This window comes from Sinohyriopsis cumingii, chromosome 19, assembly GCF_028554795.1.
Source record: "Sinohyriopsis cumingii isolate HCF-2022 chromosome 19, ASM2855479v2, whole genome shotgun sequence".
In the NCBI taxonomy this organism is placed as follows: Eukaryota; Metazoa; Mollusca; class Bivalvia; order Unionida; family Unionidae; genus Sinohyriopsis; species Sinohyriopsis cumingii.
In genome coordinates this window covers 30,174,253-30,199,626 of record NC_142979.1, presented here as the reverse complement: position 1 = coordinate 30,199,626, position 25,374 = coordinate 30,174,253, and the positions used below count along the sequence as shown (strand labels likewise).

Sequence of the window (25,374 nt, the reverse complement as noted above, 5' to 3'; positions counted from 1 at the left end):
AATAAACTTTTTTGCAAGCCACTGTGGTTAATTTTCAGCAAGCCATTGTGCACACAGCAGGCATAATATTATATTTGTACAAGTTCAGCTTCCATTGCAGCACCTCCTGTTTGATGTATTTGAAAGTGGTACACATTTGACTGCAATTGGCAAAAAGCCCTGATTTCAAACAATGAACACATTTGCAAAACTGTATGTGCATATCAATTTTGAAGATTCAGAATTCTTGAGTTTTGAAATAAAAAAAGGTAAAACTCTGATCCCAAAACTCCTTGCAAAATTTTTGGATAAGTTTGACATCTATCCTAAGTAGGAACTATTAGGCTATAATCTTAATTCTCCCAAAAAGTCTGCACATTTGTAAATACATTTAGACAAAAGAAGTAAAAAGCATTATTAAAATGTTGAAAAACTGCTATAATGGTGTGAAAGCATAATTATCTTCTTATTTATACAAACACTCCTGCAACATTTTATTTGTCTACCTAAAAAGGTATTTGCTAAATGAAGTGTGATAATAATGTTTTTAAAGAAACCAAAGTCAATGACCAAAAATTTAAAAAATTGAAAACAGAATAGCTGCTATAATGGCCACAAAAATCTAATCAGCTTATCTAAGTAAAAAAATATGCAAGCTAAATTTCATTTGTCTATTTCATATGCTTTATGCTTAACTGTGCTTACAATGTTTTTGTCATAATATTTAGCCTGAAAATTGTAAAAAAATCTGTTAATAACTGAATAACTTCTGTAATAGCCTTAAAATTGTATCATATCATCTACTTAATACCATACATACTCACTTATAAGTTGACAATTTTTACTGAAAATTTGATTCAAATAGTGTAGTAGCCATCTTATAAGCACAACATACAAACAAAATGTGATAATCAAGGGTAATGTTTGAAGTCCAATATGTTTGCAGTACACAAAAATACTATGAATTCAAATATTTTTACATTTCCATGCCACTATTCCCATTCAGAAATGTGTCATAATGGTATTCACTACAATTTAGTTGTATCTACAGTAACTTGGGTTTTCAAATATTATGAATAAATTAAATACTACTCACCACAAAGTGAAGTATCTGTCAATGTTGTTTACAGTGGGTATTATGAGCAAGTGTATTGGTTCCATTTTGTCGTAGCAACCTATATTTTTATTAATATTTGTGTTTTGCTGTATAAACACTGCGTTTGATGCAATAAAAGTTTTAATTTAAGTTTTATTTTCCTTTTCCATGATCAAGATTTTAAATCCCAAGTAATATTTCCCAATGTTATGTATATTTAATTTGTATCTGCTAGTTTTTTCTTCATAAATATAAGTGATGTATAATTGTATTTTGGACTTGACCTTGTCCAAAATCAAGTTCACTGTATTCCTGACTAAAGACACTGATGTTTTTATTTGGTAAACAAAATAATACGTAGCTAATATTTTCTCTAAGAGTGTGTGTTAAACATTAGGATCATTATCAACAGAAGTAAATATATTTATTCAGGTCTGGGTCATGGTTATTGGAATTCCTCCATAAAAGTACCCAGCATACCTGATGTTTACCACATTCTTGTTATAATTTTAGTGGCAGACTTTATCTTGTTGACAAACTCACAATCTTCTAGAATGGAAAATTCCACTGAGTCATATTATTTCCAGAATATGCTAATTGTGACCTAGGTCTAGTAGATGGCTTTATAATCTTGTTTATCTGAGAAATTACTCATTCTTGCAGTAACATCTGAAGCAGAAATCAGTCTTAATGTTGTGTCCAGTATTTAATTTGGATTTATTTTTTTAATCAAATTATTATTCACTGAAAATACAAAGTGCTCATAAATAATATTCTTGGATACAAACATTATCTGGGAATTAGAGTGAATTCAGACAAGAACGTCTTGTATTATATTATTGTGATTCATCAATAGACTGTTGTCACATCACCATGTCACAGGCCAATAGAGACACATGAACACCTTCAGTGCTGGATCTTATTTTGAACACCATTGGAATTTAATTAGAACTATATTCATTAGGAATGGTGATGGAACTTTTTTGACTATTTTGGGATTAGATTTGCATTACTGAAATTTCTTTTTAAATTTCACTTTGTGTTCTAGGGAAATAAATTATTTGTTGTATTTTACAAAACAATTTGGTTTTTGATCTTTTTTATTGCTTAGTTTAAGCACACAGAGTCGTAATACCAAGTTTTATTAAAGTGCATATGACCCAATACCCAGCCTGTAAAGGCAGCCCTTGCTTATTTTCAAGCTGACAATCCTTTTGATGGAGCTGCTAATTTAGTACAAAGACTTGTTCAGTACCAAGCAGAGTTCTACATCTTCCAATGAATGTTTGAACTTAATGTCTTTTAGTGTGAAAAGGTAGCACCCTCTTTATTTTCCCATGTGACAACCCTCTGATCGGGTTGCAATTTGACACTTACTCAGTGCCCATGTTTCCATGCTGCACAACTGACATGTGTTCAATTCCAACCTTTAATAGATTTCACAGACTGTAAGATCAATGTGTTACTTAACAGATCCCAAGCTCAGTCTCAACATAAGCATCCTCATGACTGAGAACCTGAGGAAATGGAGTCTGACAATATTTACAACAACTAGACCATGATGATTAAAGATCACTAGATGACAATGGAGGATTTCAGAACATTATCAGGTAATGTGAATGCATTCTTGGGCTTTGTACTAGATGACACTAGATTGTGACATTTATAGGATAACAGAAATCAAAAGCAATGTGGGCTGAACTTTCATTGTCTATTTGTAAGATGGAATGGAATTAACATATTATGGAATATTGTAAATCGGATCATTCTGGACTATTTATATATCGGTATGTAATCTATAATTAAATTCACAAATTTCTCGTATAAATGGATTTAAAATGTCAAGCATTTTAGATATAATTAGGACAAATGGTAAGTTGTCAATTTATTTGTGACATGTTCCACTCAATAATATAACTGTTTTTTACATTGGTTCTATCATTATTTTTCAAATCTATTCATCCAGTTAAGCTTGTTTATTTTCCCAAATTGCAACTCTGACTCACTGAAGACAAGTCACCCTTTCAAATGAATCTGACTTGTAAAGTTCACATCGTCTTATCACAGGGTCACAGAGAAACCAATTTTTTTTTCAGTAAAATATGTTTCTTAAAAAACACTTACCCAATCATAATAGTTTAGAGGAGTACTACCACTACTTTGCAGATCCCTCCCTCCCAACTACTTTTAGCTAAAGGGAGCTAAAAGTTCTCTGCCAACCCATGTGGTGGTTGGGCAGAGTGATCTCCCCTTGCCAATAAGACTAGGTGGCACTGAGTAAGACTATGGTGGCAAGCTACAGTTTTGTATCTTACATAGGGTTATAATTTTAAAGAAAAAGAATTTCTCCAGCTTTCCTCACTGGTTATACTGGCCATTTAAAAAAGACCTTGTATATCTACGGTATAATTCAAAGAACCTTTAATTCCCTTTATTTTGGTGTATGATTAATGGGTGTAATATGGGTTATAGAGTATACAGCTTGGCCTTACTTCAGATGTGCACCTTTCAAAAAAGTGCTAGCTCCACTTGGTCATTTTCACTTCCTGAACTTCAAAGGTAAATTGTATAAAAAGAACAGATAACTTTTTACATTTTACATATTTGGGAATTCATTCATTGCACTTTCAGAAGCTGATATTGTGTAGTCTGGCGAAATTCATTTTCCCTATTTCAATAGCTGCTATGAATAGTGTACTTAAGACTAATTCAGGCTAATTTTTTAGCACAAGGGAGCAATCATTTTAGTTAGCAGTGTGCTTAGATCATGTACAATTTCCAAAAGTACAATATCCAAAGAAATATCATCCACATTACATTAATGTAGCATAGCGGTTTGCCAACATTCTCTCCATTGTGTATGTTTTAAATGCAAACAAATTCACCTTACATACGTCACTCTCTCAAAAGTACATAATAACTGGTGAGCACCCCCATAAAGAGAACATAGGTATTATTATTGTATGATTTAATTTTGACTGTATGGCTGAAACATTTAAGTCGCAAGCATCAAAACAGTCCCTTTGAATAATTCTTATGTATTCCCCCCCCCCACAGAACAGTATTTATGAGTGTCAGAGTCTCTAATAAGTCCAGCCCCCCCATGATAAAAAGTGAACTATTTTAAAAATGCACATTACATTTTGCAAACATAGCAACCAATGTTATGCTGAATGACAGGAACATGAAACTAGCCATAATTATTTCTGAGATATCAACAACAAATTTTACAGTTTGAAAAGGGATGGAACAGATCAAGTTCATAAAGGTCAAAGGTGAAAATGTAAATATTTGCCTATTGTTTAATATGGAAGAAGCTAATTCGCTTTCTCATCATTTTTTACATTTATTTCATTGCAAATAAATGAAAAGAAACATTTTCACTATATATTTCTTTTACTTATTGCAACAGGTTTAAATTTAAGTTGACTCTATTCCTATATTCTAAGATTTCTAATTTCCCCATAATTAAGGTCACTACTCACACAAACATGCCTCATGGCAAATTATGTAAGCAGGAGCAAAATGAGCATAATTAGCTTATTTTCATGCATAACATCAATATGAATGTATCATTTTATTCAGAACATCATACATAATGATATGAAAATAAAACAAATAATTGCATACATTTTTATAATTGTGTTAAGGTGGCGCTCTACAGTTTAGTATCTTGCATTGGGTTATAATTTTTAAAAAAAATGTCCTTAGCTTTCCTCACTGGTTATACTGGCTATTTAAAAAAGACCTTGTATTTCTTAAGTATAATTCAAAGAACCCTTAATTCCCTTTATTTTGGTGTATGATTGATGGGTGTAATATGGGTTATAGAGTATACAGCTTGGCCTTACTCCAGATATGCACCTTTCAAAAAAGTGCTAGCTCCACTTGGTCATTTTCATTTCCTGAACTTCAGAGGTAAATTGTATAAAAAAGGAGCTGATAACTTTTTTACATTTTATATCTTTGGTAATTCATTCATTGCACTTTCAGAAGCTGGTATTGTGTAGTCTGGCAAATTCATTTTCCCTATTTTAATAGCTGCTATGGATAGTTTACTTTAGACTAATTCAGGCTGATTTTTTAGCACAAGGGAGCAGTCATGTTAGTTAGCAGTGTGTTTAGATCATGTACAATTTCCAAAAGTACAATATATAAAGAAATATCATCCACATTACATTAATGTAGAATAGAGGTTTACCAACATTCTCTCCATTGTGCATGTTTTAAATGCAAACAACTTCACCTTACGCACGCCACTCTCTCAAAAGTACATAATAACTGGTGAGCGCCCCCTATGCCAATTATTACTGGAGTGGAAGGCACACTCCCTAAGGATGTCATTGCAAGGAGGCTGGGAGGGTGTATGTGTATTATGATTGGGCAAGTATTTTCAAAGAAACATATTTTACTATAAAAAATTGGTTTCTTCTTTGAATACATTACCCAATCATAATACCTTAGGATAATAGGTATGAGGTGGAGGGAGAGAGATTTCCTTACCCCCGAGATACCATCTCCGATCCCCTAAGGTATTGAGACAGCTTCTAGGTAACCTGACTGGAGGAGACATTTAGAATGTGCACCGTGGTGTTTCCACTGAGAACCAAGGAGCGTGAATGAAGCGGCTGAGGGTGATGATGCAGCATAGAGTGCTGTTTGCTTTTGCAACCAAGAAAAGTCTGGAATAGAATCCCGGAGAGTGAGTGTTTCAAACAAGTTCTACTGCCTTTCCGAAGGAGGTTGTCTATTTCCTGCTGTAATGTTCCTGCTGTAATGTGTTTGCTTTGAGTGGATCTGACGGGATGTTAGAGAATGACTGAACTATGGACAGAGGTGTAGGAGTGAGAAACATGATACAGAGTCCCTCGTGAACCACTTGCAGAGTCCAGGTATCGTTGTGGCAAATTCTGTCCCATTTGGCAGCAAAGAAAAGAAGTCTTCCTCCTACTGGGATGTCTGGAAAGGGCAGATTGGAGAAGGCGTAATTTTTTATGGGGAGGAAGCTGTTGATGGGGGAAATGCTGATTTGAATGAAAGGCTCCCCTCTGTGTTTTTATTAACTTTGGTTTGCGATGGCTGCAGCTTATGCTGAGTGGATCTCCATTAGGACAGTTTTCCGGCGGTTTGTGTCCTATGGGTGGCTCTTGGATCCCTTTCCTGATTCCTGTATTACCCCTGTAACAGCACTGTGGTGGTGGATTAGGGAGATTCGTTTCTTTGGTGGCCTGTTTATGAACCTCTTCAACCTGGCCATTAACAATAGGTTGGATGATAAAGGCTGTGTGCATAGTCTGGCTTTGTAGTGGTCCTTTAGGAAGGTGGAGGTTGTGAGTCAGCTAACTGTAGAGTGGCAGCGGCGGTGATGGCATTGGCCAAGGTGTGTTGTGCTGCCCTATTTAAAACATGGGCCATGTGTGATACCAACTCCCATGAAGGCCCTATAGAAGATGGAGTGGGAGGAGAGAAGCTATGTTCCGCTTGTTGGAGAATTGCCATGGAGACAAAGTCCAGTAGAGAGCCCACGGCAACGATGTTGTGCACTAACTGCTGAGTATCATCAAAGGCCACTCAGTCCATACATATGGAGTACAGTTTGGACATCCCCAAAGTGGTGATATCCCAATCTATTGCTGGGGTTTCCAAGTGAAAGTTGGGCATGCAACAACAGTAGAAACACCAACAAAAGTGAGATGGAATGCCTTTTTGTGTAAAGAAAAGTCTGTAATGCTGGGATCCTGCAATTGGTGGTGAAGACAGTTCAGACTGTCAGTAACTCTCCCTGACTGTGGTAGTAACTTAAAGGCAGGCTCTTTCTTTCTCGTCATAAGATCAACAAAAGCTGGGACTCCAGCTTAGTACTGGTGTAGGGGGAGGTGGACAAAACTCCGGAGGTAAAAGGCAGAATACTTCCTCAATGGAGGCCTGGAAGGCTGAATCTTCACGTGACATCATAAAGTCTAGACTCGATGACATTCCTTGAGAAAAAGCATCATCATCCTTAGAGGTACAAGGTGAGTCTGAAGAGTGACGAGATCTGCCATCCATTAAACTTGTAGTACATTCCGAATTAGAAACCATAACCTTCAGATGGTAACTGAGAATAGTGGTTCTTCCGGTGGCAGGATGGCAGGAAATTGGTGAGGTGATGTCTGTAGAAGTCTGAGGAGCTAAATGAGGCATCATGCTGGAAGGGAGTATGTCAATGTAGATCTGTTTCAACGCACAGGGGTAAGGGCTGTTGTATGATTGAGCCCTAAAAGGAGGATGCTGTTGCCACTTCTGATCATTCGAACATGGTCTAGGCTGGGCAATGCGGAAACAAGCCGTGTATGTGGGAGGAGTATTATCTGATTCATGAAGATGGACTGATTACAGGAAGCTTGACCCATGTAACCTGCAAATATATCTGAATGTTGAGAGGGAAGTAAAGTCTGTTGGTTAAGCTCTTTCCTTCATTGCTCCACAAGAAAGAGTCAAGTCCAACAGGAATCGCCAGTAGCATTGGGTCTGGAGGAGGGGACTTGGGTGCCAGAAAAGTTTCCAGTCTAGATGTTTTCTGGCGCTTAGTGGCTGAAGGAACAGAGGTTAAGTTGTCCCCCTTTTCCGCCAAAAGGACCTGTACGGATGAAAGGTCAGCATGTAGACTGATGATATCATTATCTTTTGAAATCCGTTTCTGTGCTTTGCCATAGTTCAAACCTGTAGGTATAATGAGCAGAAAAAATAAACACGAGGGGCCTAACCCTGTCACCTTGTCAGATTTTCTTATCGTTATGAGCTAAGTTTAGTGTTGGCACTGTAAGTGACAACAGGCAGTCTAATGTCAATGAACCGTATAAAGGGTATAACACTAATAAATTATTACCTCAATATGCCTGCACGTGTCTTGTTTGGCAATCAAGGACGTTGTGGACAGGTATGATTGAATAGTGATGTCTAGACACTAAGACTGCCTAGGTTAAAGCAGATAATGCGATAAAGGTTATATATATATATATATATATATATATATATATATATATATATATATATATATATATCTATATATATATATATATAATGTTACTTGTAGGATCGCTCAGAGATGGCCTATACAAGTGCAAGTATACAATGAGTTCATGGAAGCATGCCACCTAGGCATTAAAAATGCCGTGCACAGAATGCCCATCTGTATGTACAGAACGAAGGATTTATACAGACAAAATGGATTCTAAAAGTATAATAGACTTGTACAGGTAGTTAAAGTAGCCTGGACCTATCCAGTGGGATATAATGGCAGCATGTGCAAGTAATAAAGAGCTCTAAAATAAGAAATATACATACATACATACATACATACATACATACATACATACATACGTACATACATACACCAGATGTGAACAAATGTTGGCACTAATGAGAGAGAAAAGTTGGAAAAAGAGATGGAGTATACTTTCCTTGAAGTGAAAGGACTCCTCCATCTGTAGGTATGTTTCCAAGATGGAAATGGATAACGAGGTCTCTTGCTGTAAAGAGTGTGCTGTGCTGCACGAGTGGAAGTAATAACTGGTATATTCTTACTCATTGCTGCCTAGCTTATAGGCAAGAGGAGATCACTCTGCCCAACCACCACATGGGTCAGCAGACAACTTTTAGCTCCCTTTAGCTAAAAGTAGTATCTGGGAGGGCTGGATTTGTGAGGTAGTGGTTATACTCTCGAAAGGTATCATGACTGGGAAATTTATTCGAAGAAGAAATTGGCTCTTTGTAGCCATAAATGGGGCAGGTGACTTATAATCAAAATCAATTTATAAGTGAGTACAGGTATATATGATAGTAGAAAAAAAATATGGAGACCAAAAAGTGTAATAAAATTTTTTCATATAAATTTAAAAAATAAAGTCACCATTGCCAAAAGCAAAGCAAGTTTTTCTTTCCCGTCATAGGTATGTAAATGTCTAATTTTTATGGTTTGGCTCAATAGTTTTTGAGCTATTTTGCTTACAAGAAAGTATGGCAGATGAATGGATAGATGATGAATAAATAAGATCACTACACTTTCTGCATTATTTATGCCTTTGAATATATAATGAATGCATTGTACTCAATACATACTCTATGCAAATCCTGGATTTACTTACTTTATTATAAGTTGTTCCAATATACCAATAGCTAAGGCATATTTCTCCTCAGCTTCCTTGTATTTTTTACATCCATATAAAGCATTCCCTTCCTCTCGTAGTTTAGGGACAGTTGCTACTTTCTCTTCATCTGACATCTGCCAAGCATCCTTTTCATAACTTCCTGGTTCTTCAACTTTAATTAGCTCTGAACAACAAATATAAATAAATGCAGTAAAGCATGGTATAAAGACCATTTGCATATAACCACCTGTCAGCAGTAGGAATATTACACCATAATTTTTTTGTCTCCTACAATTTTCCCATATACAGTGAAACCTGTCTACAAAGGACGCTCAGGAGATTAACTCTGATATTAAGTTAGACTATGCATAAGCAGAACACATTAGTTTTATCAATAATGTATTGTATATCACCTAAAATTACCAATCCATGTGTTTGCCAGTGCTATAAATCTCTGATTGTACTTGCTTCCATTGCTTTAAATATATGGTTTTGTATCTTTTTGATGGCTTTAAACAGGCATCCCTGATTGAACTTCTTTACCTACTTGGAACAGTTAGTGGTGGAGGTTTTAGTTTCCAAGGCTGTAAATCCAAATTATTTCCTGTTTATTGTGAACTTTTGGGATTAATTCTAGGGTCATTGCAAATACTGTCATGTTTATTTTGATTAATGCATCAATTCAGTCTCATCTGACTTTCAACTCTATTCAATTTATTTATTTATTTATTTTGTAAAATGAGATGCATCAAAATTCATTAATTCAAGTCTTTTGTGCTTGTGCATTACAGTACAGTGTCTTGGTTTCATTAGACAAAAGCCCTCTGATATTTTCAAAATAATTCTTGTGAATCAAACGTTAAATAATATGTTTTCTATTATATGTGCTACATCAGAAGATTAATCTGGAAAATAAAAATTAACTTCATGTGGTTTGCTTTATATGCAGCTAGAAAGTAATTTTACGTGACAATATCACAAATAAATCTCACTGGATTTCTCAGTCCATTTTACAAGTCCAAATTAGGTTTTGACAAACTAGTATCTACCCAGTTTTGTAGTTTGATTTTGTGACAACAAGAACCATTACTGCCCATTCAGCAGTTAAAACTTATTTTGAATGTGCTAAAAATAACTCAGAAGCTTGGCAGTTTTACATAGGTAGCAACCAGCAGCTGTTCAAAACTGCGAAAACATGTACCTGCTGACTGACCATTGTTGACTCATTACAGGAAGATAACAAATAGCAAATGACTTTAAAGTAAGAATGGTTTTGGTTGTTTTTTGCAACCTGTTTTCAATAAGTTGTCTAAAGTGAGTCTTGGAAATAGTATGAACATTAACAGAAAAGACTGACAAAACACTAACCAGTATATAAAGCACTTTATGAAATATCATTCACTGATAGTTAAAGATACAAGTATGGCACACTTTTATGAAGTACCATTTATTGAGAAAAAATATATAGTACAGTTGGAATCAGAACAGTGTGTACATTTCTGCATGTGTGCATACTTGTAGGCATATGTAGGCAATAAATAGGCATGTATCTTGTCGCTATACAATGTTTTTCATGTACACTATCATAGGACTGAGTGGGGGACTATACAAGAAATTTTAAAGCGTGGTATTTTGTTTTATGTTATGCATGTCCATCTGTGCATAAGCTTCACTAGGTCATTGAAAAATATCACAAGCAATGTTACTACTCTAGAGTTTGCACACGTCAAGTAAAAAAAAAACTGACATCTGTCCTGGTTGGGTTATGTCCTTGTGGCGTCTCCCATATATTTATTAAGTTAGCTCATGAGACAAAAGCACATAACATCAGCGAGGGGTGCCATAAACCCCACTATGGCTACAATAAAATCTGTGATGGAGTTCCACTATCTTGAAGTGGTAACCATTTGAGTTTATCAAATAAAATTTCACTAGGTGTTGAATGTTTTTCATCCTCTAGCCACATTCAATGCATTCTAAGTGACAAGATGAACAATGTCCCCATTAAATTATCTGTACTATATTGTTGTCTGTTTATTGGATACTGAAAACAATCAAATGCAAGATCATAACATTTAAAATGGCAAAACAAATTTTAATTTCTGTTGTCAACTGTAATGTATTGTTTTAAGCATTTTATGGAACAATTAAACTGGTTCAATAAACACATATCTAGACCATACCATTTACAACTGTACTGATACAATCTTGAAATATCATATTTCATAACATAAAAACTTTTAACACATTAACCCCTAGCGATGACTTAACGGGGCAGGAGGTAGTAGCCTACTGCCGAGCTCTGTAGCGTCATGGTCTTGCAAGATACACTAAAGTGGGTGGTATTATAGAAAGGTAGACAGATGTAGCTCTACAATGATACCAAATAATCTGGAATATCTAGTTGCACTACAAAATACAGATTAAAAAACCTCATGTTTTGGACCCGACTTTTTTCTACCCAAAATTCGCCTGTGGTCGGAATACGATTTTGTGTCAGGATTTTAGACTTTTTGGTCTCAGATCTAAGGCAAACTGGTATGAACTGCAAACAGACAGACGAGCCTTTGCAAAAAGTAGGATAAGATAGGCATTTGGAATACAGAGTGGTCTCCATACAAAAATAATGGCTCCGTTTAGCAACCAAAAAACCCAACAAAAAAAAAAAACAACAACAAAAAAATATTACCCTTCTGCTCATGCGCGAGTCAAATAGCCAATGAAAAACGATGTTTCTAACACAACTAGGCAGTATATTATTGAAAGATGACTGGGGTTTAGTGTTTTCGAGTCTATTCAGAAATAGCTTTCAAAATGTGTTTCCTACTTGATTTTCAGGTGAAAATGACAAAAAGCTCCAGGGGTTAATGTGTTAAGTCAATTCCTAATGAATTATTGCATTAAAACCCACTGCAGCTAATAGGAGATATAGCCATATTAATAAATCAATTACATCTAAAATGAAAGAATTAGCTTGCTTGATGTGCTTACTAGTTCCTTGCATATAAGGTACTCATGAAATATTACCGTACATACTTGCTTTTAACTAAAGTCAAGCTTCAAACAACAAAGATCCTGTATCTGCCATAGCATAATGGCAAAAGGGTATATGATACTTATTCTACTGATTATTCCTAACAAATAGTACAGACCCAGATCTGCTGCTATATTATGCAACAGCAGATCAAGGTCTGTGCAGTCTGCAGTTGGACTTGACTTTGAATATATGCAGTTAATACAACTGTTATGCACATGTTTCGTTATCTATTTACTATATAATGAAAAAAATCTTACCAAGTGTGAATATTAAGGGTTGAGGATTTTTAATTAATTCATCCAAATCGTCATGTCCTATTCCCTTTTCTGCTAATGCCATCATGCCACAGCAATGGGGCTTGTCGTGGTCATGGTCATGTGAGTGGTTCTTCTTTTTGAGAAAAATGTCACGCAAACTTTTAGAAACTATTGGATACATATCAATCAGCTGCAAAAGATATGAAAAATTCTCAGAATATACAGGTAAAATGGTTTTGAATAGCCCCATCTGGGATTTTCAAGTGGTCTCTTAACAGAGGTTTATTTCTGCAATAATTTGGTTCAAATGCCTTTTAAAAAGTGCTGTTTAAGGCAAGTGATTTCTTAACAAAGGTGACCTACAGCAGAGTGATCTGCATAGTGTTGCCCAACTCTCTGCTTGAAAATTAAATAAGAATTATAGAATTTTCAATATTTTCAAAGATAAGATTTTCTTTTTAAATAAGTTTCTGGCACTCTTTTTGAGGTCTCTGCAACTTTAAGAAAGAAGGCATAGTTAATTACATGTAGTAAGAAAAGTTAAAAATATGAGTCAGCTGAACAAATTAAAGCATTTCAATGAGTCAAGTTTGCTTAGCTGGTAGTGTCCTGGATTTGTAATCCAAGCGTCATGGATTTAATAAATGCCCAGGCCAGCCTGTATCAGATGCTTTGGCATGTGGAAAGGCCCCTAGATCCCATCCCATCCTCGTCATGACATAGCCATTAATGTGTTAAAGTGTCAATAAAACCAACAAGAAAAAATTAAAAGATTTCAGGGTGTGATTTATGGTATTATGCTCATTCTTCCATCAAAATGTTGTATAAATTAGTAATGGATGGCAAGATTGTTAGGTCTGAATGCTCAAAGACATTGTGTATATATATATTTATGAGTGTGAAGTACAATATTCAAACATTCTTCCCTGAGACATTTGTGAAAATATTAAAAGAAGTTCAATGTCTAAGTGCAACAAAATGCTTACATCTGTTGTTGTTGTTGTTGTAGGGTTTAATGCCATTTTTCAGCACAAGATAGGCTATACATGGCGGCCAGTATCAATGGTAGAGGAAGAACCCGGAAAACCCCCGGAAAGAACCACCCACCCATGAGAAGCTACTGGCAAGCTTTCTCCCATACCCATATTGGCTGAGCCTGAGACTCAAATCCACGCAGACAGAGGTGAGATGGCAGTGATCCATAACAGTGAGCACTTTAGATCACTTGGCCACTCAGGGACTGTTTACATCTGTACATGCACTGGAAATCAGTCATCATAATAATAGTCTGTATCACAGAAATCTAGCATGTATTGTATGAATGTTGACAAGCCGAAGTGGAAATAGATCTGCAATTTCAATTATGTTTACAAGTTGTACAAAGTTGAAAGAGTTCTGCAATTTTAATCATGTTTACAAGTTGTACAAAGCTGAAAGAGTTCTGCAATTTCAATTATGTTTACAAGTTGTACAAAGTGGAAATAATTCTGCAATTTCAATTATGTTTACAAGTTGTACAAAGTAGAAAGAGTTCTGCAATTTCAATAATGTTTACAAGTTGTATAAAGTTGAAAGAGAACTGCAATTTAAATTATGTTTACATGTTGTACAAAGTGGAAAGAGTTCTGCAATTTCAATTATGTTTACAAGTTGTACAGAGTAGAAAGAGTTCTGCAATTTCAATTATGTTTACAATTTGTACAAAGTTGAAAGAGTTCTGCAATTTAAATTATGTTTACAATTTGTACAAAGTTGAAAGAGTTCTGCAATTTCAATCATTCAGAACAAATGTTTTCAAGTTGTAATGCTACCCATAACACTTATAAAATCTTAATTTAGCACTTTTATTCAAGAAGTTTAGTAACCACATAACTAAAGGTGTGACAAATTTCAAAATCAAATGTACCCTATTGACATGCTGGGAAAAACCTGGTAACCTAACTCAAATTCAAGATGTACCTAAAAATGAAATTTCTTGCTTTAATTTATTCATTTTTCCTTGTTATGAACAATTCCTAGTGCTATGTAAATTGTATTTATTGGTGTTTCAGTTTTAAAAAGAGACCTAAGTGGCCCTGATGTCAGTCACCTGTTTACATAACAGTTGACTATTTCAACAACCAGGATAATGTAGGACATAACTTATGTAAACTATCTCCCAAATTTTGTATCATGTTAATTTTATATATTTTACTTTATCCTGATAACAATTTTATTTTAAACATAAAGACTTAAAAAAAATATGCATAGTCTCTCACTCATAATTAAGCTTATCCAAGATCTTCATGAAACAAGTCCATTTACAAAGTATGTGAAGAACAGTTTGAAAAATAACATCTCAGGTTATAAAATCGGATCAGATTCATGACCTTCAATGTGGTAACAAACTGGGGCAATCAGATACAAGATCATTCATAGGTATGGATCTGGCAGATTAACAAAACTGTTCAAAATCTTGATTATAAATGCCCACTCCATTTCCTTCTTCCAAACCCAATATATCCAGTGGCTTCTGAGATGCAGCTAAAATAAATAAATTCCTTTGTATGAGGGCCTCAAGGTAGATTAGTTCTTAGCTAATTGTGTTATCCTCTTTAAATAAGGTCATTATTATTATTATTATTATTATTATTATATAGGAATATATCACAAGCTTGCTCAAAATAGGCTCACAAATATGGACACCAGAGTGGTAACAAGCTCAGTGAATCAGATCCAAAATTACATCCTTAATATTTGTGAAACTCACCCATTACTGAATACATCAAAGATCTTAATGATATAAACCCTTACTTACTGGGTTGAAACAAGTTCAGCAAATATAATGCCAAATAACTCATTAACAGCAGGCATCCCACTCATTATCTTATCAAAAATGCAATCTCTAAACAGGTAAAAATTCAGCCAATTACATGCAAGATCACCTTAAAAATAAGCATAGGTCTTGATCACAAAAAAAATCATCCAACATCTTGTTAGTTTAATTACCCTGTCTGATTAATATCAATGTCAACATTACGATATCTCAAGTGGTAAGATGCTCAGCCAATCACATGCAAGCTCACTTCATTAATATCTTCGCAATAAAATAAATTATATATTGATGATATGGGCCTGTTTACGAAGACAAACAAAACCTCATAAGAAATAGAGTTGCTAAAGTATTGAAAAGCTGAGTCAATCAAATGCAAGTGCTGACGAGCCACTCAGATGCAAGTACTGACAAGTTGAGACAGTCAGATGCTGGTGTTGAAAAGCTGTGTGTGATTAGGATTTTTAACACAACTTTAAAAAAATTTCAGTCATATCGCTACAATGTCTGCAGTATGGCAGTTTATAGTGATGTCTAGCACTGCGGCATCATGCCGCAGACATGTAGAATGATGTCCCACCCAGTCACATTATCCTGACACCAGGCTCACCAGTCCTAACACTAACCTCTTAATGCTGAGCACCTAGCGAGGCAGCTGTAAGTACAATTTTTGTATGTCTTTGGTATGACTCGGCTGGGGTTTAAACCCTTGACCTCCTGCTTCTGAGGCGGATGCTCTAACCACTAGGCCACCGAAGTGGTCTTGAAGAGATGCAACTGTTGACAAGCTGAACCAATCAGATGCAACATCAGCTCAGTATTATGGAAGGATCTAGCTCATAAATCTACTTATTACACGTCCTAATGATTTAAACCTATTTACCAAGTGTGATCAAAATTAGATCTCAAGACTGTATTTAAACGAGGTAACAAGCTCAGCAAATCTCATGCAAGAACACCTCATTAATATGCAAGAATCCCACTCAATATCAAACCCATTAATGAACCTCGTGATATATAGGAAAGTCCATATGTTAAGTCTGATCAAAACTGGATCAGAAATATGACTCCCAGAACAGTAACACACTCAGCCTAACAGAGCAAGATGACATTATTAATACATGTTCATACTGCTCATTACAGAACTTGTACAAGATCTTCATGTTGTAAGCATGTATTCTAAGACTGATCAAAATCTTATCAGAATACAGCTTTGAAAGTGATTACAAATTCCGCCAGTCTAATGCATGATCTTCTTATTAGCATTGATGAATCTCACTCTTTATCAAACTCATCCAGGATCTTAATGATATAAACATATATATTTTAAGTGTGATTAAAACTGGATAACAAACAGGACCTCCAGAATGGTAACAAAGTTATCCAATCAAATGCAAGATTACCTCATCAATATGTGTGGCTCTCACACATATTCAAACTTGTTCATGATGTGATAATAAATAGACCCATATTCCAAATCTGATCAAACTGGAATATGGAATTCATAGAGGTTACAAGCAACTGTTGATGGTTGAAATTTGGACTACTCATTACAGATACAGGGCTCTGCAACACTTGGCCTTACAGACCTGTGATCTAAAACAAGTCCAGATATCATGCAGTAACCCACCTGACTATATGATTTCAACAAATATTATCCTATTTTAAGCATTCTGGTAGCCCATGAGTAATGGGAAACATATTTATTTGATAATACAACTAGGGGTCAATTATTCTGCATAATGGTCTCAAACCAAGTAAAACTCTAACAATTTTATGAGACTGGCTGAAGAATAGTGAAATTATGATAAAATGAATTTGTACTGATCACGTATTAAAGACTGACCTATGGGAGGGACCATTATTGAACTAAGCTCCAATATGCCTTGAGAATTGGTGCAATCGCATATTTATTGCACAAAGGCAGCTGAGAATTGGTCTGCGGCCCACATAAATTAGAAACAGGTAGTAATTGACCATGTATGCATATATGTTTGTAGCAGTATTTCAGGGCTCCTCAGCAAAACAGTGTCTTTTTGGTGACAGTTGAAGGTAAAAGTCTGAGAAATGTATGAATGAATTACATAACAAGTTAGAAAAACCATTCAAATACATGTAAATGAAAACATGAAGTACAAGATAAAACACAAAACAAAAATATTAAATTTTCTGCAAAATGTATTCTGTAATATGTATATAAAATAAAAGATGAAACAAACAACTAAAATCTTTAAAACTGATGGCCAAAATGTATAATATGAATCACATTTCCTCAACAGGTCCAAGATTTCTTGGGTGGTACATCATCAAACAGTTTCTTCATAATGGGCAGGTGAGCTTTGCAATTCAGTAATTCAGTTCCATGGTGACTGTGATCATCACTGACCGTGTCTTAGATCCAGATGTATTAGCTTTGAGGTAAAGCCCTCACTAACTAAAGAAAAATGTGTAAATTGTTAGGGCCCTCAATATGCATTAACATCAAAGAGATGAGATCCTTCTTTAATAATCCCATTACTCAGATTATATCCACTTCATCCATCCGAAGATGGACCCAATATCAGCTTGTTAGAATCTGTTGGCATTAATGAAGTTCAAATATGCAACACAGAACTATGACAGACACAGCAGTTACTTCAAAGTATAATGCTTACCTTTTTGTCAACCCAAAATTCTGCCACTTCCTTGGGCTTCATTGTTTTTAGGAGGGTTTCCCATACCTCTAGTTTGAACTTTTTCCCTAACACCAGTTCCATTGGTTTCTCATGCTTCCTGCTATCATCTATAACTGACCTCTCGTCATCACATTTTGTTGTCTTATAGTGAAATATCATCTGAAAATAAAAGAATATTGGGTCTTATTTAAAAATTGGCACACATATTGGATGTTCTATTGGGGTAATATATATAATAAGCCAGATTAAAATCCAAAAGCTAGCCTAGGTCACGTTATTTTATTTTCTGCACCAGGCCAAACCACGACTGTAATCTTTCTTTGCGTAAAGTGGCCTAGTCCAAAACACACTTTTAATCTGACTTACAGAAGCTTAAAATCAAAGATAAACTAGTTGATACTGATGGTAGCAAGAATAACAACAATTCTTCCATCAAGAATGCGACGATTTATCATTCAAGACCAACTTAAATTATCCTATCAAATTTAAACCACATCTTGTATTCAGTGTACCAACCATAGAGCCGACATGCAAAATGTTCGCTTCCTGGCTGTCTAAAAACAGAAACATACCCCAACAAATAGACTACATACACATAAGATTGTACATTAAACTTTTGTTACAGTATATTATGGAATATTCGCTATCTGCCAGAAAATTATCTGGAATGAACACACTAATAAATCCATCCATCGCAAATGAACATTTCAGTTCCAACACTAATGACTGTACATAACAATGGTGCAAATTACTTGTACAAACTGACCATTACAGGAACACTGCTCCAAGGCATCAATTCTGTTGAATGGGTTTTAACACTTATTAAAATGATGATAATTCTGAAAGTCGAGTTCTGATCTACCTGTGACCATCATGTGCTAAGAGTGCACAACATAATGGTATGCAAAGTTACAAATAATCTTTCTTAGTAAACCAACAGAATGAGTTAAAAATGTACAATGTAACTAGTATTATTCTTCCCTTTTCTGTCTTATCTCTCATTCATTACATGCTGTTTATAGCTTAACAAGAATGCTGGTTGCTGTATAAAAAGTTGACTGTGCCTTATTACTGAAGTCTGACTTGGAACATATTCATTTTCTATCATACTACTGGTGTCAATTATATGAGTATCACTGTCAATATTTATTATTTATCACATAGTCGGTACACTCTGCCAATAGTGTTGCAGTTTCATTTTTTGATATAACATCTGAACTTTATGGGATTCTGACTGGTCCAAATAAGCCCATGAAATCACATATGTATTGTGCAGTATTCTCTTTACTGACTGGCTGCAATCGTGGGAAAACTTTCTTAATCCTGCCTTCTGGAATTTTTGGTTTTCAATGAACATTTTAGTGGAATTTTTATTCGAGTCACAAAAGAAATTGGGAGAGAATGGTCTCATCTGTCTGATTATGGCCAATTTACCACCACAGAGGCTTGCTATGTCATCTCATCTCATGTACCCCTTCTGCCTAAAAATAATGGTCTCTCAAGACAGGTGGTCTCTCATAACAGGTCATAACACTATATAATCAATAAATCAGTGCATGGAGATTCTGGTCTCTCAAAACAGGTGTTCTCTCAAGACAGATTTTGCTGTATAACATATCATAAAATGAAGAAAGGCTAATACAACAACAAGTAAAACTAAGGTTATTGCTAAGTTCATATCAGGTGTGTGAGGTGGGGGTGGAGGGGTGCAGTAAACCTGTAGCTTGGAATCCACCCTATATACAAGTGTGGTTTAAATCTTAACTTATAGAAGTAAATAAACTCATCTTGTTCATGGAAAACTGTGGATATAAACTAGTCTACCAACCGACAGAATGCCAACAATCAAAAGATGAAAGCACGCAAATAAGATCCTATGGATTGGGGAGAGGGGCAGAGAGAATGAGCTGCTTTCATCCATATAAAATTATGCTTATTTTGGCCACATTCCAAACATAATCATTTTGTGCACAACAAATAGGTTGGGTATGTATTCCAGAGTGCTTTCTTGCTTTCTTATACCCACACTTTCCAAGAGACTCTTCTGAAAGAAACATTTCTGTTAAAAAAGGAAACTTTCTGATACAATAATAATGATGAGTAACAAGGTTGCACTTACTGTTGTCTAGTTTTACTGCTTGCCAAAGGACAACCATGAGTGTTAGTTGTTTTTTTTTTTAAAAATAGGTATAACCTTGGTTAAATGATAATCATCTGGACATTTCATAATTACGAATATCAACTGTAGTGGGCAATCTCAACTAAGCAAGTGAGATATTGAATGTTGTCTTCTTGAACATAACTTGATGGGGCTGAAGGATGTAAATAAACAACAAACTAGAAAAAAAAAATAGACTGAAAGCTTTATTAGCATAATGAATATTCAAATTCAATCTGAATACATTGAGCTAAGAATTGAGTAAGAAAATATGGTATTCATTTCAGCATTTTAACGTAGACAATAAAATCTGACATTAAATACCATTGTTTTCATAGAGCACATGTCACCAAAGACTACTGTTTTAAATCATGGAATAACTGTCAAAACTATTAATTTTAAGACTTTCTCCATAATTATTTTTGGGGTCATCAGGGGCCAGAAATAAGCCCTGATCCCAATGTAAAATATTTCAAAAATCACGCTGACATTAAATTTACATTCAGAGCTGTCTGCATGTTTTTCAAAATGAAAATCTAGGTTAAAACTTTCACAAATAAGTCCATTATATAGTAAAAATTAGAACTAAGAGTCTTGAATAAGAAACAGGAGTCAGTGACTCTTACAACAAAGATCTCTGATTACCCCTGACAATGTTATTCAAATTGATTAAATTTGTTTCCATAGATGGGCCCAGATGTCTGATTACCCCTGAAATGTTATTCCAGTTGATTAAATTTGTTTCCATAAAGATGGGCCAAGATCCCATTCACACTCTCCAAAGAAAAATCCCGGGGTCTAATGGAAGATTTTGGAAGACTTTTTATCTTGAAACACTGAAAGAGACACAGCAGCAAACAAAGTGAAAGTTCCCACTTTGATAAGTTTCTTGGCAAATGACTACCTAGCTAGATATATGAAGCATAGGTTCCCATAACGAAAAACAGACACTGAACGTAACATTCTATCATGTTTCATTGAATTACCCACACTTTAATTTTTAAATTTTATTAGTTGCAGATAGATCTGTCGACAAATTGCAGAGTTTTATTAAGTGATGAGATGAGACCCCAAAACCACCAAGCATACCACTAAAGGTTTGGTGGCTGATTTATCACACTAGCTTTGGGACAAAAACTCTCCCCAAATCAAAATTATGATAAAACTATGAAAAGCTTTAGGAATGCTAAATTAAGTTTCTTTCTAAGATTTTATTTATAACCTTCTGTTTTCTATATGATATTCAGCGTTGCACTTGGGATTCCAAGGGGAGGGGACATTGTGTTTCATGTCCTCAAAATTTGGGGGATATATAAAATTTCAAAGGGACATAGAAAAATACTAGATGGTATTTAATGCACTAGTTATGGTTATGTTAAAAAGAGATAATCTTATTTGCAAGGCAGTTATGTGAATTTAAGTTTGTGGACTGCACCACATTATCTTCTTTTCATTCAACGCCTATACTGTTCTAAACATTTTATCAGGTGCTCAAGTAACACATAGAAACATTTACAGATCTGAATGTCTGGCTCACCTAAAACAAGCTTCACTAAGGAAGTTTCTTCTGGATCCTCCTCTCATTTTAATGTTGTGTTCACTCATTATCTACCAATATTTATTATAATAATGCATATTTGTATTTAGTTATTTTTCTTTTAAAACTAATAATGTATTAATCAAATGCCAAATTTTATATTTCTGCAAGCTTCACCCCACCCTACCCCACCCAATTATGAGTCCATTTTGTCAGTAATTCATCATAAAATATATTTTACAGCAGAAGCTCTAAGTGACCTTGGATTAGTATTTGGAAAACTAATCCAAACACTGAATGTTTCCACTGCCAAATTTTTTTCAAATGATAAGTAACAGGTATCTTAAACTGCTGATCACCTTTAATGACTCTAGCCATTGCTAGAACCAGCTGTCATGGACAATGGATCAATAAGCATATAAGAAAACAGTAGGCCGATTTTATAATTTTTTTTGTCCTCCTTGAAAAACTGTATCCAGCAGATACGTTTTGGAGACATAAGACAAAAAACACGGTGAAATCTGCACTCTCACTGTCAAGGCACAACACTAAACTCTGATGTTGCTCTGTCATATATTTTTGTGATTGACCATATGTAATGGGTAGTAGAGTCATGGAAAGTGATTCAAAACACGATGCAAAACACAACCTTTCTGACAAGTGGTTGCCTAGCTCAAAGCAAGCCATTTAGTTTATAAGAGAACATATCACTGATATTTTAAGTTCAAGCTTTTTAAAAGAACTTAATATTTCAAATGAAAATGATATGACAAAGTCCTTAAATGCATCAAAACCACTCAAAAATCTGATATCTAATATACCAATTAATGTTCAGTGCAAAGACATTTCTTTCTGCCAGTGTAAAAAAATGGGGAGGCTATTGATAACTACCACTATCCTTTTCTCAATCAACAGACAAGAAATGGTTGATATCAGTAATTTTCTATTGACTGACTAACAAAATAAGTGAATGATATACAGTGCATTGGCCAGTATGCCCTATTACCATGTTACTACTTAGAAAACCCAACAAAGTCTGAGTATACTTTTATCCTATTGCATCAGTAATCATTGTGAGTCACTGGTAATGTGAATGATTTCATTTTATGATCAACAGGCCTCTAATGTGCATGGCATTCTAAAGTGACCTCTGATGGAAAGCACTCTAAAGAGAATGTCCTATTACTGTGGCAATCGAGAAATACAGTGACCATTCATAGTATGGTATCAAAGTAAAACTGAAAAAGAATAATTCTGGAAATTTTATATAAAGACAATACATTTAATGAAATTTTAAAATCAAATTCATACAAGTTAGTATGTCTTTTTATGCCCAAGTTGAAGTACATTTATTAAAAAATGATTTATGATGTTGTTTGTTATACTGTATTACATGGCATATTTACAGCTAACACCAAAGTTAAATTGCATGCCCCATGTCTAGAAAGCACCTTTAATGCATTTGCAGAGATGACAGGATTCACTAACTTGCCTTTATACTACTGGTCTAAGAACCTACACTGAAACCAGTCTCATGAATTTGACACCACAAACTTAATGGACTCCCAACAAGTTAGATAAGACCAAACAAAATAATATATGTTTCCAGTTTGCCAACCATGCCTGTTTCTCAATACTGACCCTAGTACTTTTTCCTCCATTGTTAAAAAACAAACAAACACAAAATTCGCATCAAATATATATAATGTTTAAAAAAAATAAAACACCTGCCTACCTTAAGTTTAAAATCAGTGCAATAGGAAACATTTTCTTTTTTGGACTAACAATTTTCATTGAAGAGCTTTAGTGATATCACCAATTCTGCTTGCACTGAATAAACTGTGAAGAAGATTTGTTGACAGTGCTTAGATCTAGATATGGTATGAGTCGTATTTTATCACTTACTTTAATGTGTATAAGGGAAATCCACAATTTTGTCATTTGTTTAAACTATTAATAGGGTATTTCTTTCAACTGTTAAACCTGATGGCTCTGTGAACTTCTTGAGTATATGTTTACATACAGGTCATTCAAGTGTGAAATGGATAACAGCAGTTCTCAGAAGTGCTCAACTGCTGCAGTAAATCAGGCATAATGTGGTAATGGGATGTTGTAGTATATATGGGAAATTGCTTGATACTGCTGAAAGAGCAGGGTTGCGGAGTTCTGAATTCAAGTTTCATTTTCCAATTTCATTCTCTGGATATTGTCCAACAATACAAGACTTTCACCCCAGAGAGTTAGACCCATCATCACTATCAGTGTTGATATTACAGTACTTCTTCTCACCTCCAGTTTTGACACTGTGTCATAAGTTCCCAGTTCTCAAGAGAACATGTCTCAGTGATGCCATGAGCACAACATTTGTTTACACCAAGTCATACAGACAGAATAATTTTTCAATAATTCAATCATCAAAGATACATGCAATGAGAAAAACTCCAGTAATTAGCTTTTTTTGTGCAGTAAGTCTTCATAAAAATCCTTACTAACTATTTTGACGGGGCAAATCAACCTTCCGCCAAAACATACAGCCAGTCAGCTACTGAACATGTGATGACAATGTTACTCAAACTGGATAACTGCATCAGTAACACTGTTAATATTACTGTATTGTGTTATAAAGTTTCAAGTGAAGCTGTTGTTTGTTACTAATTTTCTGAGGGAGTTCTTTGTTATTATAATTTGTACATGTTTATAAGTGAGACATACTGTTGCAATATATTTAATAATTAAATATGCATCCTCTAATTTTTTTTATCTATATCAAAGCATTCAAATTTGTGTGTGAAAACTAGCAATTTTACTTTAACAATTAATTTTAAACTATACTTTTTGAGAATCTTGATATTTAGTTTTATCTCTGTTTTTATCCCATGTATATGGTAGAAAAGATAATAAATTGAACTTTAACCCTTCTTATCTAATTTTATGCTCTTCATCCATGATTTTTTATATTTGCAGAGAAATGAGTTATGAAAGATGCAGTAGTTTATAATATTACATTCAAGGATTGACGTTATGTATATACATATTGCCAACAGGTCTAAAGCTAAATCTAATACATGTTAACAATTTTACTATAATGCCATAATGATTATTCCCAATCAGATTCATTTTGCTTTTGAGACAAACGATATCCCTAAACCAAAAAATAATTATAAAAAATTACGAAACGTTTTAAGAATGCTGAATTGTTTTTTTTTTAACGTCATTTTCCTCACATAAACTTCCGTTTACTAGGTGCTACTGATGTTGCTCTGCAATATACGCTTGTTTCAGGGGTTTTGTTTGAGGTATTTTTATTTTGTTTTGTATTGGGGTTTTTTCTCACTGGGGCATATTCACAACGGTGTCACAGAAAGATGTAGTCCTACAATGTAAGACATAGCACATGTTGTTTTTGTTTTCGGGTGATGCGTCTTACGTTGTAGGACTAAGAACGATTTATTAACAGTACTGTATCTGGAACCATCTCGAAAACATCGATACATAGCACAAGAACATCTGTGGACTTAATGTCTCAATCTGAAGGGAAAAAATTGTCTAAACACTTTGTGTTACCTTTGTGCCATCTTGGTATTCTGGTAAATTGCCCAGGGCTCCATGTAAAATAGTTTTTCGAATGCCCAATGCCTGCAAATTAAATATAACGTCTGCCATTACGTAGTGGAATAACTCCCCTTTAGCAGCT

The 25,374-nt window shown here is 34.7% G+C and overlaps 1 protein-coding gene across 1 annotated transcript; it reads right to left on the bottom strand.

The window, feature by feature from the left end:
• Positions 1-9,197: 9,197 nt before the first annotated feature.
• On the bottom strand, positions 9,198-25,356 carry LOC149775364 (AH receptor-interacting protein-like). Its single transcript, XM_089943785.1, has 4 exons — positions 25,245-25,356; positions 17,965-18,144; positions 12,499-12,688; positions 9,198-9,388 (listed from the first exon to the last, which is right to left on the bottom strand). The coding sequence occupies exons 1-4, from the start codon at positions 25,341-25,343 to the stop codon at positions 9,198-9,200; spliced, it is 660 nt and encodes a 219-aa protein (XP_089799911.1). The 5' UTR covers positions 25,344-25,356.
• Positions 25,357-25,374: the final 18 nt, after the last annotated feature.

What these genes read in the sequence shown, in the direction of transcription:
- LOC149775364 (XM_089943785.1), bottom strand. Translation starts at nt 25,343, where the DNA reads ATGGCAGACGTTATATTTAATTTGCAGGCATTGGGCATTCGAAAAACT. An exon ending in AATACCAAGATGGCACAAAG is followed by an intron (nt 18,145 to 25,244) that starts GTAACACAAAGT and finishes TTTTATTTTCAG; the next exon opens with ATGATATTTCACTATAAGAC. An exon ending in ACCCTTAATATTCACACTTG is followed by an intron (nt 9,389 to 12,498) that starts GTAAGATTTTTT and finishes TTTGTTGTTCAG; the next exon opens with AGCTAATTAAAGTTGAAGAA.